At 40.9% G+C, this 19153-nt stretch overlaps 1 protein-coding gene across 1 annotated transcript in view; it reads left to right on the top strand.

Annotated features, from left to right (window-relative positions):
* Window positions 1-19153, top strand: part of LOC137299753 (A disintegrin and metalloproteinase with thrombospondin motifs 6-like) — a 124852-nt gene that overhangs the window by 59607 nt on the left and 46092 nt on the right. The window contains exons 9-13 of the mRNA XM_067968694.1: window positions 9533-9679; window positions 13161-13302; window positions 14550-14657; window positions 15917-16062; window positions 18897-18960. Of these exons, the coding sequence (XP_067824795.1) occupies window positions 9533-9679; window positions 13161-13302; window positions 14550-14657; window positions 15917-16062; window positions 18897-18960 (607 nt within the window). The remainder of the gene's footprint in view (window positions 1-9532; window positions 9680-13160; window positions 13303-14549; window positions 14658-15916; window positions 16063-18896; window positions 18961-19153) is intronic.

Here is a 19153-nt window from a genome sequence, read left to right as displayed (position 1 = left end):
CCGCTGGCTTTAATTGCCTGCGGGATTCCCACCAGCGGGGCCTGCGCACGCAGCCCCGCACGTCAGCGCGGCACCCGGAAGTGGCCGGGATCTCGGCGCGATCCGGTCACGTGACTGGATCTCGGGATTTTCGGGGCCCCCCCGCTGGAAACCCGCAGGAAACCCGACGCTAAAATCGAGCCCATTGTGTTTGGGAGAACTGTTTTGTGATTAGTTCCTGGTTGTGTTTTTCTTATACCCACCCACGCTTTCTGCTTTTTTGTTCCTGGTGTATGGTGAGAACCCATATTGAGAAATTGCACATCTCCAACCCAAGATTTTATTAATTAATATCTGGATAATCAAAGGCTGTATTGTGCAATTTCTGGTGTGCATGCAGCAGGAGTATAGGAATGGAAAATTTATCCTTTACTGCACTATTAGTGAGTCTACCAACTTGTACAGTTATTAATCAACATAAATTTCCAAACAGAAACAAAAAATCTCATAAAATTCTCAGATTCATTGTTTACATAATTCCAAAGCTTTTATTATTTAAAAAATCTTAAAAATTGGTTCAGAAGAGAGATTTTTTTAACTGAATTTTACAGAAACGGAGATTATTCTCAATAAATAAGCTCCTGTGTTTCTAACCGTCAACTAAGAAGCCCCAATCAAAGCTGTTACCGATCTTGGCGTTATCTGTGTGATTGTGAGTTGTCGTAACAGGAAAGCACAATTGTTGACATTATCACTTGCCTAAAATAAAGCTTTGAAATTTCAATCTTAAAATTCTTTTAAACAGTGGTAAAGAGTGGAAAGACATGTCTACCCCTCAACTTGTTCTGATGCATAGAATGCATGGTAGGAAATTTTGTAAACTTCACATGGTCAGAATACACAGTTGTGATTTAAAACACTTTCCAACTGTTATGAAGTAAAATAAATCCATTCAAAGCCCAAGTTTTTGAGACAGGCTGAAGCCTTGAAGTAAAAACTTTAATGAAGGTCTCTAAAACACAATTCATTGGGTAAATTTAATCATGTTATTACGTGTAGTTTTTTGATGTTTTTTAAATTTCATTTAAAGCCCTGTTTTGAACATTAAAAGCTTCAGTTGCTGAGGGAAACAAGGGCAGATGAATTATTGCTTCTAAAGGCTTTTCGAGTTATTGATTCATCAACAAAGTGCGATGGTGAAATATTGACCTGTCTATATGGGTTTCCCTTATAAATATTCAGATAGTGAGATTCTATTTTAAATGTTTATAGTAACAGTTTGATAATTGGTTCATTGTGACGTATAGAAATTGAGATTTTTGGCTTCATCAACATTTCATTTCTTGTGACCAGAACAATGAAAGCCTGTTTCCAGGGGTTATTGGGATAATCAGTACCTGATTCCAAACTTTAATTTACTCAGTACCTGATTCCAAAGTTTTAATTTGAAATACCTCTCAGTATTTGGAAGCCATTTTGTTTTTCGTACATACTTCACATTTACTAATTGCGCCGTGGAATCTTAAACTTTTTTCTAAACTTTTGAGGTCATTAAATAACTATTCAATACATTGATGAGTTGAAGCTTTCCACTCAGTTGCTGTGGTGCCATTTATGCCACCATCTACAAATCTGAATTTTAAAACTTAAAAGCAGATTCGGATTCTCATGACAGCAGGGCCGATTTTAGCCTCCATGTGTGGACTCTGTGTGGACATGAGATGGGCACTGAGGAGTTGATGAATGTTGAACCAGATTGTATTTCAGGGTTCAGTCTCATCAACACATTGTGGGGAAGCTACAGACATGAAATATACCTCTGATTGGTAGCTCTAGTATTAGTAGGCACGAAATCATGTACTTCTGCAGCTCTTAATGGGCCGCAGCAAATTAAAGAGATGTTGCTGCAATGGTGAGGCAAAGTAAAGTTTACAACCCTGCAGCACCAACCAAGTTAACCAGCAGTTATAAACTGACTGGATGCCACTTTTTTGCATGGGGTCTTTAAATTTTATTAGTGCAATTGCAACAGAGAAGGGAAGGCTTCTTCCCAGCAGATGGATATTGGGTGTCAGGACAGGAGGACAGAGTGCTTGGCAGGAAGTAGCAACACATGTTAATTCCAACAGCATTGTTTCTTGGACCTGGATGCAGTGCTGCCAAAAGTTTGATAATCTCACCAAACTCATATTACAAAACGTGGAAGACTTTGCTGTATGTCCCTTCTTGACTAACAACACCCTCTCATATCCTGAACTGCTGTCCTCCCTCACAGATCCTTCCATCTACTGTGCTTGCATCATGCTTATTCCTGTCCTAACAGCCTGATGCTGGACTATCCCTATAAACTTTTATGCCAAACTGATTATTCAATCCCTTCTCTTTTTGCAAAAGACTGCAAATAGAAAGAGGGAGAGAAGTGCATGGGAGGAGGATAATAGGACGTAATGGTCAAATATAGGGGGGGGGGTAGGGGGGGAAATTGTTGCTACTTCAGTTGTACTTTATGCAGACAGTGTTCTTGCCATGGTGTTAAAAACTATATTATCAGATGACAGAAGAGGACAGTTCAATAGGAGGGGAAAACAATGTCGTTGAAAACATATTTGTTGAAGGCATACCGAAAATATAGGGAGGATTATTGACACAAGGGGTGTAAAGGGTAGTCATGAGAAGGCCTCGTCAGTGACAGCTTCGCGAATAGCTCTTGCAGCAGTCAAAGAAGTGCAATTTGCTGTATGTTGAGCATCTTTTGCCTCATCAATATTGCCTTCATGTTCATTGCTATCCTCTTCGAGTTCTGTATGTTTATTTCTCATTGCATAATGAAGTTGTCCAGCAAACAGCAAACCATAATGATGTGTGACACTTTGTCTGGGTTGTATTGATAGGAAGTCCCCACACACATCAAAGCTGTACTGGTGTCATAAGTGAAGTTTGCAAGGAGCCAATCTTGCCTATTTTTGTCAGGGTCAAATAATGGGAGCACAATGGATTGCCATAATATAAAAGTATCATGATTGCTGCTGGAAATGAATATTTGCTTGCATGATCCTGTACAGATGGTCACAGATGAGCTGGTCACTGAGTGGGAGCCCTTGATGGTTCATGAAGGCTCAGAAGCACACAGGACTACATCATGTCAAATCAATGATATGCTAGAATTTGGGAAATCCTGCAATTTTGCCAAAACCTAGACCCCCCCTCCGACTGTTGGTTGTTGGAAAGTGATGAAATTGTTTCCTTTGGCAAACAATGTTTCAGTCATGTGCTTTATACTTGTGTGGACTACAGATAGATTGATATTGCTCATGTCCCCTTGGCAGCCTGGAATGAGCTGAGGTTAAACAAAAAATGGTTCGGGGCTGCAGTGACCTTTACAGCAACTGGAAGTGCTGTGGCTGCTCTGGAGTTTGGCTGCAACCCAAATTGCAGCATGTAACCCAACTCCTTCTCTGCCTTCTTGGTGAATTGAAGTCTTGCCATGTGTTTTTTCTCTGGCAAGTTCCTTTGCCTGCATATTTGGTTGAGAGGGTAATGGCAAATAGGCGCAGTCCTCTTATGATGCACTGTAGCTTGCCTTGAATCCCTGCATTCTTCCTCTTCCTCTTCCTCCAAGCAAGACAAATGACAAGACATTGCTTTAGTCCCATGGAGCAGGCTGCATTCAAAAACGGATACACTTAAAGCCCTCCTATGAACTCACTTCATACAGTCAACAAAAAAAGAATAATTTCATCTACAGTGAGGAAAGTAACTATTTTAAATTGTACCTGTGCATCCCATTAAGTACCTTAGTATTGAAATGGCCCAGCAATCCTAGATCCCCAACTAAGAAACTGTATTTCCAGCATAAAGACGGGAAAGATGCCAATAACCTCTCAGTGACACTACTACCCTATATAAAAATATATTGAAGCTTCCGTCTACTTCTGGCGGGAGTTTCGACCACTAGATTGTATCCTGACTGGAGAATAACGTCGGACACAAAATGAATAGAGACCTCGTGGAACTGATCACCTGTTTTTCCGTTCCATTACATTCCGTGTGCTACCATTTAGGTAGAGTGCAGCAGAGACTAAAGTCATCCCCAGTATTTTTTTCATGATTTGTTAATTAAAAGTTGAGTACTCAGTCACAGTTGCTCGGTGAGTGAGGCCTTCATATTGTAAGTAGCAAACATTTACCAGTACTACTGCTGTAACGTTCCTATAAAATTTCAATGATAGAAATTTTGAAAGGTTATAACTACAATGGAATCAAACATTAACCCTTTCACTGCTGCAGATGAGAGGTGTTGTTCCAGCAGTGTTAGCCCCCTCTGCCACCAGCAAATTATTCCTTCAAGCATTGGACTTCTAGATGTTGGCTTAAAAATCACACCTTTGTTTGTTTGATTGATCTGATAACTCTGATGACATCACTATTTAAACTTGTTATTGACTCAAAAAAGACCTTTTAAAACTTTTTAGCCAATCAGGGACCAATTTTTTATTTATATGGATTCCAAATTGAAAAAAGTATGGCAGAATGGTGGAGATACAAAATAATTACTGTATTAGGAACGTTAAATTTGACATGAACAAGAAAAGCAATTCAAATATATTAGGTGAATAATAATTGTGATTATAGGTCCAATAACATAATAATGTAACAAAGCAATTCCTGACATCGCAGTATTATTGGATTTGTAATAATAGGGAATTTGATCCAGTATTGTAATTTTTCACTTTTTGCATTAATCTAGAAGATTTTCTTCTCACCCCTCCAGCTGAAGATAATTGATGCAGAGCGCACCAGAAATGTGCTCCAATCGAATGAACTGCTCGTATTTCCTGTTTAGGTGATTTACAGAGTGGGTGTGCACCAGGTGCATGTAGCATCCTGTGACTGGGCACAGGCCCATAGTTGGGAAGAAGTTGTACTGCTGCAGACCTTAAAGGCCCATGGTAGCTTAAAGGGTGTGGCTTTGTGAGCATGATAACATTTTGTTTATGGAAACCCCATTTGTGACAGGCTGTTTATGGAAGTCTTTTCTTGGCTACTTGTACTTGGTGCTCATTTATTCCTGTCATGTCTGGCAGCACTGGTGGAAGTAGCAGTATCCTCTGCTTCAATGATGACTGCATAGCCATCTTGCTGCAAGAAGTGGAACAGAGGAGAGAAGTGCCACTTCCCTTCATGGTTGTAAGGTTTCCAAGACTGTGGGCAGAAGAGCAAGGCAGGAGGTGGCCAACAGGATCAGTACTAGCAGCAGTGTCCAGACAACGTGGCTGCAGTGAGAAAACATTCAGTGACCTCACCAGGAGGGACAAGGTAAACAGGGCCAACATCACCTCTTATTTATGATCTGAATCAATTAGTACTAACATGATAGTTTACCTGCAACCCATGCATTTCTTCACATTCTTACCACCTTCCCACGGGTGCCCACAATTTTCCACTATGCACTTCCAACTAACAATCTGCTCAGCACCCACTCACCCAGCACAAGGATGCCTTAGAAGGAAATTTTCTTCCAAGGCCAGCACCTGCATGCTCACAATCACTGGAGTGCACTTTCACACGTGGGGCAGGCAGATCCTGTGTACACATTGTTAGATAATCTATACATGTTTCTGCTTTAGTAGGAGAAGGCAGAATACAACAGAAAGCAACTGGAGGAAGGGGCAGCTATAGGAGGGGGCAGCTACAATGCATGATGAGGAGCAGGCTCTACAGGTTAGGGGGCAGTACTTGGAATTGGAGGCATGGCCCTAGCTCGGGGTTCATACAAAACTGACCTTTACACTTCACCCTATTGACTTACACAAGCACTGACACGCAAGCTTCCATACATCAGCGGCATCTTGCCACTGTTTAGCAAAAATGCCATCCAAGAAGTTGTTCTGAGGACATCCTGCTAATGGTTTTCCTTTTCCTATCTCTGCAAGTATGGCAGGCGAAGCTGTTGTAGGGTCCTGACACCAGGATTCATCCAGCACCTCACCTAGCAGCGTTAACACATTCATCTCACTGGCATGTGTCAGCACAGCTCCATTCACGTTGGGGGATTTAGATAGTCAATTTGAGAACAGCGCATAAGGTGATGGACAGAGAACAAGTGAGAAGCCAGAGAAGGAGCTGGTCCAGGATGAGCAGAAGCACCTCACTAGAGGGTTGGTGAGCCTTGGGATCCTAATCTCTGGGGTACAGCTTTTAAAAGAATAATACTTTCAGAGAAAGACAGGTTTTAGAGTTATTAGGGGATGTGACACATGGAAGCTAATGTGGAGGATTCACCACTCATGTGCCTGGGCTGCTCATGCATGAGTGACAGCTCCAGGGCCATCAACAGATGTCCACACTGAAAGGCACCCACCATGGGGATTGCACATGAAGAAGCACCAGATTAGGCAGTTGAGCACAATTAACACCCACTGTTCAGAAGGGAAAGCATCATGGAAAGAGGCACTCAATATAAGTACACTTGTCTTTTTGCTAAATAAATTATTTTGTCACAGAAGCTACAGTGTTGCACAGTTTCATTTGTGGAGCAGGGGTAATAAATGTGCTGTGAAGAGACATGGCCATTCTGTGAGATAAGTAGGATGGCTCCCAAGTATTGGGGATTGTGATTTATTGCAAGGGACAGGGAGAATGGTAAAAGAAGTGCAAAAGGAAAGGTTTTGTTGTGATCATGAGAAAATGGCCTTGAATTAAAGTCTGACAAATGGCTCTTGTAGCTGCTGAAGGGGTTTGTAGTGCTGCCTCCTTTGCTTCAACTGGCTCCTCATCCATATCCTTCAGCTGCTCTCCTGATGGCTCTTGCTGCAGCTTCTCCAGGTGGCTCTTTCAATATCAATGTAGTGGAATTTGCAGCAAACCTTTGTGATCCTGGAAACTTTTCCAATGCAGCATTGCAGGATTCCCTCCCTCCCTCCAACCTGTCAAAGCATGGGAAATGCTGCTTCAGCATGATAATAATGTACTCCATGGTGTACCTGGTGGACGCATGTCCCTCATTATATCTGTGCTCTGCTGGTATGCAGGGATACTGTAGAAGGCTCATAAGCAAAGGGGGAATCCTTGGTCACCCAGGAGCCAATCCTTCACTTGCTGGGTATCGCCAAATAATGGTGGTATGGTTAACTGATGGACAATAGAGGCATTGTGAATGTTGCCTGGCAATCTAGCATTCACTTGCATGATCCTATGAAAATGCTCTATATATTTATTTAGAGTAAAAGCCCTTGCATTTTATATAGGTGACAGACCTATCAGCAAAAGCACATAGTACTACATGGGTGCAATCCATGACTACCTGGGTTTTCAGGAATCTTGCTTGGGCCTGTTGCTCCTTTGTGTCTATGGAGAATGAGTTTGCAAATAAGTTTGGTCACTCGTTTAAAGCATCAATGAATTGATCTTGCTTATGTCCCACGAAAGACCCTGAGGCAAAAACATTCACCTGCTACGTGCCTGACACGTGGCTGCAGGTTCACCTGCAACAGATTGCATAAGAAAGGAAAACGGCAAGGACTTGCACTTATATATCGCCTTATGAGTTTACAGTCAATCAAGTACTTTTGAAGTAATAATGTAGGGAAGCTTGGCAGCCAATTTGTGCACAGCAAGGACCCACAAATAGTAATAAGATACATGACCAAATAATCTGTTTTTTAATTGTTGACTGATGGATAAATATTGTCCAGGACACCAGGAAAACTTCCCTGCTCTTCTTTAAATAATACCATTGAATCTTTTACGTCCACCTGAGAAGGCAGACGGGGCCTTGGCTTAATGTCACCTCCGACAGTACAGCACTTCCTCAGTACTGTACTGAAGTGTCAACCTAGATTATGTGCCCAAATCTCTGTAGTAGGACTTGAACTCACGACCTTCTAACTCAGAGGCAAGAGTGCTACCACCAAGCCAAGGTTAATATCTTTCAGTTACCTTCCTGGTCAATCAAAGGCTGTGAAGAAAAGTCCTGTGGGGCTGATATTTATGTAGCAAGGCAATGGTATGTAAGTGCTCTTCTCCAGTGATGATTGCAGACTTCCCTTGCATCTAAAAGTACTTCTTCTATGTTCTCCTCCTCTTCATCCATGTAGCACATGTAGAATGGTATGACATAGGGACCCCCATTCTGCTAAAAGGGATGGTGCAGTCCAAGAGCTCCCCAGCTCTCCTCAACTACTTCTACCCACAGTGCACCCTATTGCAACAGGAAACTTTACAATTTGTATCAGCACAATAGCCAAAAGCAGTTTACTTACCTCTTGCCAATTTTCTGCCTGCCTTTGTCTTCAGTCCCCGCCACAAACTCCATCCCTCTCCCTGGCCACCCTTCTGAGGCTGAACCAGACCATTCACAACCTTGGCGTCCTATTTGATCCTGAGATGAACTTCCGACCACATATCCGCTCCATCACCAAGACCGTCACTTCCACCTCCATAACATCGCCGGTCTCCCATGCGCTCCCCCCCACCCCCCCCCCCCCCCCCCGCCTCACTCCTCTGCTGCTGAAACCCTCATGCGTACCTTTGTTACCTCTAGACTTGACTATTCCAATGCTCTCCTGGCTGGCCTCCCATCTTCCGTTCTCCATAAACTTGAGCTCATCCAAAACCCTGCTGCCCGTATCCTAACTCGCACCAAGTCCCATTCACCCATCACCCCTGTGCTCGCTGACCTACATTGGCTCCTGGTCCAGGAACGCCTCAATTTTAAAATTCTCATCCTTGTATTCATATCCCTCCATGGCCTTGCCCCTCCTTCTCTCTGTAACCTCCTCTAACCCTACAACCCTGTGAGATCTCTGCGCTCATCCAATTCTTGCCTCTTGCGCATCCCCGATTTTAATCGCTCCACCATTGGCGGCCATACCTTCAGCTGCATAGGGTTTAAGCTCTGGAATTCCCTCCCTAAACCTCTCTACCTCTCTCTCCTCCTTTAAGACACTCCTTAAAATCTATGTTTTTGACCAAGCTTTTGGTCACCTGTCCTAATATCTCCTTGTGTGGCTCAGTGTCAAATTTTGATTGATAATTGCTCCTGTGAAGCGCCTTGGGGACGTTTTGCTACGTTAAAGGCGCTATATAAATGCAAGTTGTTGATGTTGCTTCTTTAAATTTCAGTGTTTTAAATGCAGTGTCGTGGAACTCAGCACCCAGTTTAAATGGGGACAGCTTGCATTTGACTTGCAACCTTCAGAAGTTGAGGAAAGCTTTTCGAAAGACATTTGGTCTCGTTTTGCATCCAATTTAAATATTTCTAAGACACAATCTCTCTGACCAGTGAATGGAAGTGCACATGAGTCTAAAATGGGCTGGAAACCCAGTGTATTGTATCTCCGCCCCTTTTTCTCCATGTTGTGCCCAAAAAATAAACGCACCCAAGGGCTACACTAGAGGAAATTCGCCCCATAATGTTTTAGTAGTGGTTTGGGTATGAAATCGTATGTAGTGAACAAAGAAATTAAATATATTAAAATAATTGTGTATTTGTAGCTATAATAGCTATCCAAGAGTACATTGTCTCATTTTACTGGGCTCTTCTCTCTTTCAGCTTCGGGATGAATCATGATGGAGTTGGAAACTCCTGTGGTCCGAGAGGTCAGGAAACAGCAAAGCTGATGGCTGCTCATATCACTGTGAAAACGAATCCTTTCATCTGGTCAACATGCAGCAGGGACTACATCACCAGCTTCTTGGAGTAAGAAGCCAGAAAATAGGATAAAATACAAAAACAAAAAATAACCAGGTGTCTGTCAGGGTCCATGCTGTGTCCAAGTTTTAGATGAAGCAGCTAAACAATGTGATTGTAATTGATCATTATATTTTTAAAGTAGTGCTTTGGCATTGTTTTATATGAAAATTGAAGTTTTGAATTAATTCAAATTACCGATTCAGACTGTTGAAATGGTCTAAGCTTTGAGTTAGTGTATTGACTTACGTTGTGCCCAGGGGCTAAGGTATCTTGTCTTGCAGCTCTTTAGATTTGTATTTTGCAAGCGCAGAAATCAGACTTGTACGTACCTGTGGTGCTCTGAATTTTGGGGGAAGCTGCAATGCCCAGTGTGTAACTAATTGACACAACTGAATAGTGATATTGCCCTCAGGTGTCAGGACTTGCTCAGTGAATAAGGTGCAACAACAACAGTAGTTATACTTTAACAGATGACTTAAAAGGATAGAAACCTAGATATAAAACATTTCCATTCAACCACAAAGGAGTAGCAAGAAAAGCCAAACTGCATAGTGCACAAAACTTTGGCATAGTGTTTCATATGCACAGAATGCAAGCCGCCTGCTGAACATGCATGGCACAATTTCTTAAAAGGACAGATTTGACTAAATCTTAAATAGCCTTAACTGGACCAAGATTTAAATATTCACAAATAAATCCAATTTTGGTTTATTATTCCCCTACCAGTTTTTTGTAGAAGACGCTATTTTAATATAATATGGGTTTTAATTTAAGGAAGGGCTTTCAAACTTCTTCATAATTTATAAAGATTTTGTCACTGGTCATACAAAACCTGCACAATGAAACATCACCTATTTATCTATTGTGCGTCTGCAATGACCAAGTAAGTGCCTGAAACCTACCTTTACATGTCTGAACATGCATGACTGCATTGTCATGTGCTATTTTAAACAACAGAAATCAATCAAAGATTCTTGAGAATCTGGATGTTCATACTATCCTTCTCCATGATAAATTGTAAACGTTTATATATTCAATCTAGACATGGAGCCATTTTGCTCTTGATGTTCCACTATGTTCAACAATATGATGTGCCTCAGTATACCTCTTTGAATTATATTTATTCTTAGCGTAAGGTATTAAAAACAACCAGGCTAATGTTGGTGTTTTATAAATATAGAGGAAAACTGTTAAATGAATAATCATTTTGCCAAGTAATTTTAATCACTTAACCGTTCTATTTCTTTATCAGTTTTAATTATCAGGTTTGGCAAGAAGCTGACAATGCAATGCAAACTGGATTGCAATTACAGTACTGTAAAAATACTCAGTTGTAATGGATAATAATGTATTTACATCATTTGCTTCATTACAGTGAAGCATAACTTTTTTTTTAAAAAGGCAGTGATACAACAGTCTGTTTCGAGATTGCACTCTGGGAATCTGGGAAACTTTCGGCCCATTCAGCACCGCAATTACTTTCACCATCAGCAACAGAAAGAACCTTCTTTAGGAGTGACATTTCCCTTATTCACAGAGACAGATGGCTGTGATTTTAAACCCCCCCCCCACCCCACACCTGACTGGACCCTAACTGGACCAGCCATATAAATACTGTGGCTACGAGAGCAGGTCAGAGGCTGGGTATTCTGCGGCGAGTGACTCACCTCCTGACTCCCCAAAGCCTTTCCACCATCTACAAGGCACAAGTCAGGAGTGTGATGGAATACTCTCCACTTGCCTGGATGAGTGCAGCTCCAACAACACTCAAGAAGCTCGACACCATCCAGGACAAAGCAGCCCATCCACCACCCTAAACATTCACTCTCTTCACCACTGGCGCACTGTGGCTGCAGTGTGCACCATCCACAGGATGCACTGCAGCAACTCGCCAAGGCTTCTTCAACAGCACCTCCCAAACCCGCGACCTCTACCACCTAGAAGGACAAGAGCAGCAGGCACATGGGAACAACACCACCTGCACGTTCCCCTCCAAGTCACACACCATCCCGACTTGGAAATATATCGCCGTTCCTTCATCGTCGCTGGGTCAAAATCCTGGAACTCCCTTCCTAACAGCACTGTGGGAGAACCGTCACCACACGGACTGCAGCGGTTCAAGAAGGCGGCTCACCACCACCTTCTCAAGGGCAATTAGGGATGGGCAATAAATGCCAGCCTCGCCAGCGACGCCCACATCCCATGAACGAATAAAAAAAACACCGACCAACGGGCAGGTAAATGTTGGGGGGGGGCGGGTGGTGACAATATCAGGATCGAGCAATCTGACCCCATTCCAGCCCCTTTAAAATTTAACAAACTCAAATCAGGCCATCGAGGAGGCTCCTGCAAAAGGCAGGCGAGGGCCTGATTAACATTCAAAAGTTGCGGCTCAATGACATAATTGGCGCCACGATTTAAATTTAACAGTGAGGGAGGCCCGCGTTGTAGGAACACTGGCAGCAGGTCCAAGGGGGAGGTGCCGACAGGCCACGGTAAGTACTAAAGATCTGGCCCTTTTAGCCCTCCTTGTGGGCCAAGAGGAGCAGGAGTACTCCCCCCCCCCCCCCCCCTCAGGGCCTCATAAGGAAGCCTTCGGCCTCCCCCAGCCCCGATGGTGGCCCCGATGACATCGCTTCCCCCGCCCCACCCAGCCTGGAATACGGCCTTGTGTCCTTGCTTACCGCTTGCCCCCCCCCCCCCCCCCACAGCCTTGACCATGGTCTCCATTTCCTGGCATCCCCCCACCTCCCCGCCATCCTCGATCGCGGCCAGGAGCCTTCGGTCTCTATACTGACTGCTGGGGACTGTCTCCGTGGGTCCCTGGCTGCAGCCTCCTGCCATTTATTTACGCTCCCACCCACCAGCCAGGCTGTCAATTTGGGCCGGAGCGGGCAGAAGATTATTTAAATGAGGCCCTGCCATTAAGGCTATTGTGGTCCCCCACACCCACCCCGTCACCCCATTAATATTGAGGTCACAGGGTTGCCGAGTGGTTTGCGTGGCGCTAAAACATGGCTAAGTTTTAAGCATCACAAAGCTTGAGCATTACCACCTGATGAGGCGGGTTTCACACCTAAACAAAACGCTTGTCACATTGATTGCCAAAAGTGTTTGAGTCTTGTGATGAGGTGAAAAAGACTCTGAAACATCACTGAATTGATTACTAGGCGATTTTCACACCTAGACAAAAATGCTTGTAAATAGAGCTTAAGATATTGATTGGCAGAAAGGGCTTAACGCTCAAATTAATAAATCCAGACTTTTACGATTCATTTAAACATTTTATTCATTTAACAGTTATTCATTTAGCAGGGACAGCTATCATTGGAAAAGATAGAAAAAGGATTTTGCATGGAGATTTTATTCTCTAAAATGTTTTATTCTTTTATCAGTTATTCATTTAAATGGGCTTGACTGCATAGAATTTTAGGAAGTAATAAACCTATTTTTCTTTTGTAATAAAATATTCTCTTTTTTTGGTCAGTTCAGGACATGGTAGATGTCTCATCAATGCACCTCCAAAACAGGAGTTCTTTTACCCAACTGTGGCCCCGGGTCAGGTGTATGATGCTGATGAACAGTGCCGTTTCCAATATGGAGTCAAATCCCGCCAGTGTAAATATGGGGTAGAGAGTCTTCCTGCTTTACTACTTTGAGAAATATTGAGACTTTTTGAATAGTGCTGATCTTTTGTAATAGACAATGGTGTAGCAAAAAAGTTATCCTCATCTCTGGTGCACCCTCAAATCTGCTGTGTTATAACTATAGCAATGTTGCATGCTAGAATCTGTTTGCATGTTTTTTATTACTGTCGCCTAATGTCTAATATGAGGCTACTGCTATGATTATAACTTAAATTCAATGGAAATTGAACTGAGATTGCTTAAACTAATTTCACTTTAAACTCCTAACAGCTGTGAGAAAGAATCCAGCCTCGAGTTAATAAAATCTAGGTGCTTTTGTATTTATAGTGTACCATTTGCTGCGTAAATGGTATTTTGATTGCTGCCAGCATACTATCATACTGTATAAAGGAAGCTGCCTTTCAAAGATAAGAGATGTGGAAATGGTGGGCCTCTTTGTATTAGCACTCCAATGGAAACTGGTGGCACAAGTGCACTAAAGAGTGTACTAAAAGGCCGCAGGTCTCCATTTGAGCCTTACTCTTCTCAAGCCCTGGCATCAGTGTAGAAGTTTACAACCTATTTGGTGGGCTGAATTTTAAGTGCAGGCCAAGACTGTAAATCAATGATAGATGATGCTGATGACGGGAACAGCACTCTAGAAAGGGAAAGATTCCAATTCCTAAAAAGAACTCCGCACGAAGCTCAAATCAGGAACAGCAGGAGTTACATTAATAATAGAATGTTTTTGTTTTTTTAAAAAAAAAACACCTTTAGTCTAATTTCAGAAAAAGCTTCAATTTTGAAATATGTCAAAAACATAAATTTTACAGCTATGACCAGGTATTAAAACATAAATTTGTCCAGTAATTGCTTCTGCCTTCACCTTGATTCAAGGTGAAGGCAGAAGCAATTACTGGACAAATTTATGTTAAACTCCTCCACCTGGAAGGGGAACCCTAACACCACTGTTTAACCTTACCAGTCTATGTTTTTAATTCCCAAATTGCTAAATAAAATATTTTGCTCAACTAGTCCATGCCGTTTATGATTTTTAAAAGATTCATGGAGGTTTTCAACTTCCATTGTAGCTGGAATTAACTTTTGTAAAATGAAGTTGGTGTGCCAACAAAATCTAAAACTTATCACATAACCACATTCTATACAACAGTGTACACTGTTAACTTTTTTAAGCTTAGAAAGGCTTTTATTTTTGTTCTTGATACTTTTTATTAATGTTTTATTTGTAGGAGGTATGCAGCGAGTTGTGGTGCCTTAGTAAAAGCAATCGTTGTATTACAAACAGCATTCCTGCTGCTGAGGGAACGGTATGCCAATCAAATACCATTGAAAAGGGGGTGAGTAACATTAGATTTGTCTTTTTTTCTGTGATAGAATTAATATGTCATTTTAGAATATTATTGAGACAAGTCAAATTATGTTTTTAATATAATTCAGTTACAAACCTTTGTCACAAGAAAATATAATGAATGCGCTAAGATATTAATTACCCAAAGTCAACAAAGCCCATATTTTCAATAAAAATGTTCATAGAGAAAATACAAACCAGTGAGCATTTGTTCTAATACATAAATCTTAAGTGGGATGGGAAAATCTTAGAGTATATGGGGAGAGGTTAAAAGTAAGTATGTTGAAGGGACAAAGCAGCCTAAAATAGAAACATTAAACGGGAAGATTATAAAGAGATATAGAGATAGGCCTTCTCTGCTCCAGTGCAAATAGACCCGGCATCTCAAGTCTCTTCTCATTACTATAATTTCCCATTCATGGCATCATCTTGGTGAACCTGTAAACTCTAAGGTTTAAAAGTCCTTTTTATAATGTGGTGCCCAAAACTGCACACAATACTCTAACTGTGGTCCAAACATTGACTTGTACAAATTTATCATTACTTTACTCTTGTACTCTATGAGTCATATTTATAAAACTAAATTCTTGATGGTCTTTTTTATGGTTTTATCTACCTCTGCTTGGGAATTATGTATTTGAATCCCAAGGTATCTCTGTTCATCCACATTCTTCAGTGTCTTTCCACTGAGTATATAATCCCAGTTCTTGCTTTTCCTCCCAAATGTATTATCTTCCACTTCTCGACATTAAATTGCACCGCTTGTCTGCCCATTCCACTAACCAGTCTATCTTCCTGTAGCAATAATTGACAAGGCGCTCCATCCAACCAATACAAAATGTAATTTTGGTAAAAGAATGGAAAGACAAATTTAATCACTACTACATATCAGCTGCACTTGTTCTCTCAAGGGAACATTGATCTGGAAGATAGCAATTGCATAAAAACTGCAAAGTAACAAAAATACATTACAACAGACTACACTTCGAAAGTATTTCATTGGCTGTGAAGCACTATGGGACATCCTGTGGCCATGAAAGACACTATATACATGTAAGGTCAATATAAAATCTATAGGATATATCGTGAGATAAGATGGAAATGCTGTTTTTAGATCAAGTTTTTTTTTCCGCGTAGTGTTATGGCTCACTTTCAGCCCATCTGTTATAAAATTATTTCAATTGAATTAAGAAAAATGCATTAGTCTAATTTTGGTATGTAAAGTTTAAATGAAAGTTTCTGCTACAGTGGTGCTATAAAAGAGACTGTGTCCCATTCGGCACTAAACCAGAGGGAGTGGATGGGGCCTGGGGACTCTGGTCACCATGGGGAGAGTGCAGCAGGACATGTGGAGGTGGAGTGTCATATTCTGGCAGGCAATGTGACAGTCCAAGGTAGGTAAATAACATAGCATTGATAAAAAGATACCTAAAGGTCTATGACAATGGATGTTGAGTTTGTCAGTATAATTATTTATTTTTCTTTACAGCTTTATTTTCACTTTGCCTCCTTTCATTATACTCCACATATCGTGGATAAGTTGAGTTGTGGAACTGTGTAAATTGGAAGGCTTTCTGGCCTATGCACATGTTGCCTCCTTCACTGTGTCCTATAATAATGGCCCTCTAGCAACCAAATTTAATTTGATATAATTGTAATTTTGTAAGTTTGTAAGTGCATCTTGCAAACTTCCTAAATGTAAAAGTACCCTTTCTATTCTGTTACTAATCTCCGAATACCATTGTTGCTCCTGTTCCTCTCCAAAATTTGTTCAGGGGGCTGGCAATGTACCTTTATACTTTTTTGTAAAATATATAAGAACTACTAATCACTTAATAGGTTAAAATGAAGAAGGCTGTTAACTCATCTGATCTTGTCCTTCCAGAATACCACCTTACCATCTTTCTATGACATCATCTAGTTGTTTCGTAAATGATTCCAATGACCTTCTGTTAGCCACCTGTTCCAGCTGTTAATCATTCTCTATGCAAAGAAATACTTTCTGAGGATGATCAGTTGCTGGGCATGCAATACTAAGGCAGCCAGGAAATTCTCATAAATACTAGTTGATCTTATGCTCAGGGGAAAAAAAATGTTTTACAAAAGCAGCAGTAGGTGGTATGCCAACCATGTGACCAGTAAAACAATATTATTAAAAGTCTTGCATATGCACATGCTCCCTGTTGTCAAGATATTTGGTAAAATTTTGTCAACATTTACAATGTTAAAATGGTATATAACATTTATAATGTCAGTGTATGCTGTGCCTGTCACAATGTAGTTGTGGGCTTTGGTCACTAGGCAGAAGCAACTCCAGCAACCATATTGTTTTTTAGTTGTTCATCCCCTCCCCTCCCCTCCACCCCCCCTTTAAACTGGATTTTCAGGTTTTCACCTGATAAATGGTGCACCTGGAACCCCCTTTCCCATTTATGGACCCCCTCCCCCACCATTTCCAGCTGCCTGATCCAATTTTGGGCTATGCCTTATCTGAGTCCCAGTTTGCCCTCCAGATATAATAGCTCTGATTGCTTTTGTTGATGGTACAGTAGTTGGCTTCTAGCCAACCAATTGTGGCCTCACCACCTACACTGTGACCCCCTGCAACTGCAATCCCCAAATTTTGATGACATTGTGATGTCTCCTTCATCTTAAACTCAACCCCTCCTCCTCCATCCTCCTTCTCGTCCTCCTCTCTCTTCTCATCCCCTACTTTCATGCACCAATCCTTTTGTTTGGGAGCGTTGTCCCAGTGACCTTTCATTGTAGTGAGTAAGACCAGGAATCTTTCTTCAGAAGCACTTAAACTCATTATACTATACAAATATACACTATTAACTGTTTAGCTGTCTTTACAAGCTGAACGACTTTTTTTAGCCAATGCGTCTTTTACAGTGAGCATGTTTTTACTTTTACAGCATGTATGCATGATAATTGATTATAGTGCTTTGAAAAGTAAACTGCTGATGAGACTGGCAGAAGTTAGTCACAGCCATGGGGGCAGAAAACAGTGGTAGCAAAGGTAGGAAGGGAATATTAATTCATTCATACCTGTTGCTCCATTAATTCATTGATTTGTTCATGTGCTTGCTGCTCTATGAATTTAGTATGCCTCCTACTCCAATAATTTATTGATTTTTTTTTGGTGTGCCGACTGCTCCATTCGTTGTTAATTTGATGGTACCCACTGCTCCATTAATTTATTGATTTTTGCCTCTTTCATTATTTAATTGATTTGTTGGTGTTTCAATTGGTCTATGAACGTGTTAATTCACTGGTGCCTGCTGCTTCATTAATTTATTTATGTGTTCGTTGCTTTATGAATTTATTAATTCAGTATTGTCTACTTCCATTTAATTTCCCCATGTCCGCTCCTAAATTTAATAATTGACTGGTGCTCCATACTGTATGAATTTATTGATTCAATGGTGCCCACTGCTCCAATTAGTTTATACAGTAATTCACTGGTACCTACTTAGCTATGCTGCAATGTTTATCAGTATTCTTTTCCTATCAGTGAGTTGTGATACATTTTCCTGCTGTAATTGTATGGTGTCAAAAAATCAATAGCATAATTTGTTCTAGTTTATTTCGTTATTTTTTTAATCTCCATGCTATTGTAGTAGCAGCTTCTATTATCCACTGTTTTAGGGTGTATTATCATCTCATTCTGTATAGGTCTTGATTTCCCATGTGAAATGCCACAGGAGATGAACTAGTATGCGCAGTGAAATTCTTGTCGTTAATATTACCCATGCTCTGGTACATTTTTAAACAGCAAATGATAAAATCCACACTATAAAGAAAACAATAAGTTAATTCTAATCCCGCTGTATATTCAGAAAGGAGACACTTTTTGTGGTGGTAGACAATGTGTATAAAATGGTAAAAGAATTACGCCAGTGATAATGAACGGCTGCCAACCTTCTGTGTAAATAATTGGAGGGATGGGACACAAGGTTTCCATATACAAATCACAGTGCTACACCGCATTGAGTCAAAGAATTGGTCACATGATTCCAACAAAACAATAATATCGGTAGAATAGCGATGCTAGGTTTAAAATGACTTCCAAGGACCAATTAAATTAGTGGAGGAAAAATGCGTTGTAGGTCCTGTGATTAATGATAACTTGGAAAGCAACATGACCAAATATGTCAATCAGCTATACAGAAATAGACTCTATCTGAATTCGTAATAATGTATTGCTACCTATTTCTCACTCTAGACCAACAGTTGGTGGGCGATATTGTCTTGGAGAGAGGAAGCGCTTTCGATCATGTAACGTTGATGTAAGTAAATTGTTTTGATAGTTATTGAAGTTTTTTTTTCTACAAACAACAGTAGTTTTAATTTATCATTACACAAATTAAGACTGTAGAGGCAATTGTATGAATAGCAAAAACATCATCAGATTCTGAAATGTCTGCTGAAACTGAGACACGGATGAATAAATGAAGCCTTTATTAGATGATTTGATCCTTA

The sequence above is a fragment of the Heptranchias perlo genome, chromosome 29 (assembly GCF_035084215.1).
Source record: "Heptranchias perlo isolate sHepPer1 chromosome 29, sHepPer1.hap1, whole genome shotgun sequence".
Taxonomy (NCBI): Eukaryota; Metazoa; Chordata; class Chondrichthyes; order Hexanchiformes; family Hexanchidae; genus Heptranchias; species Heptranchias perlo.
This window is presented reverse-complemented; position numbering and strand designations above follow the sequence as displayed.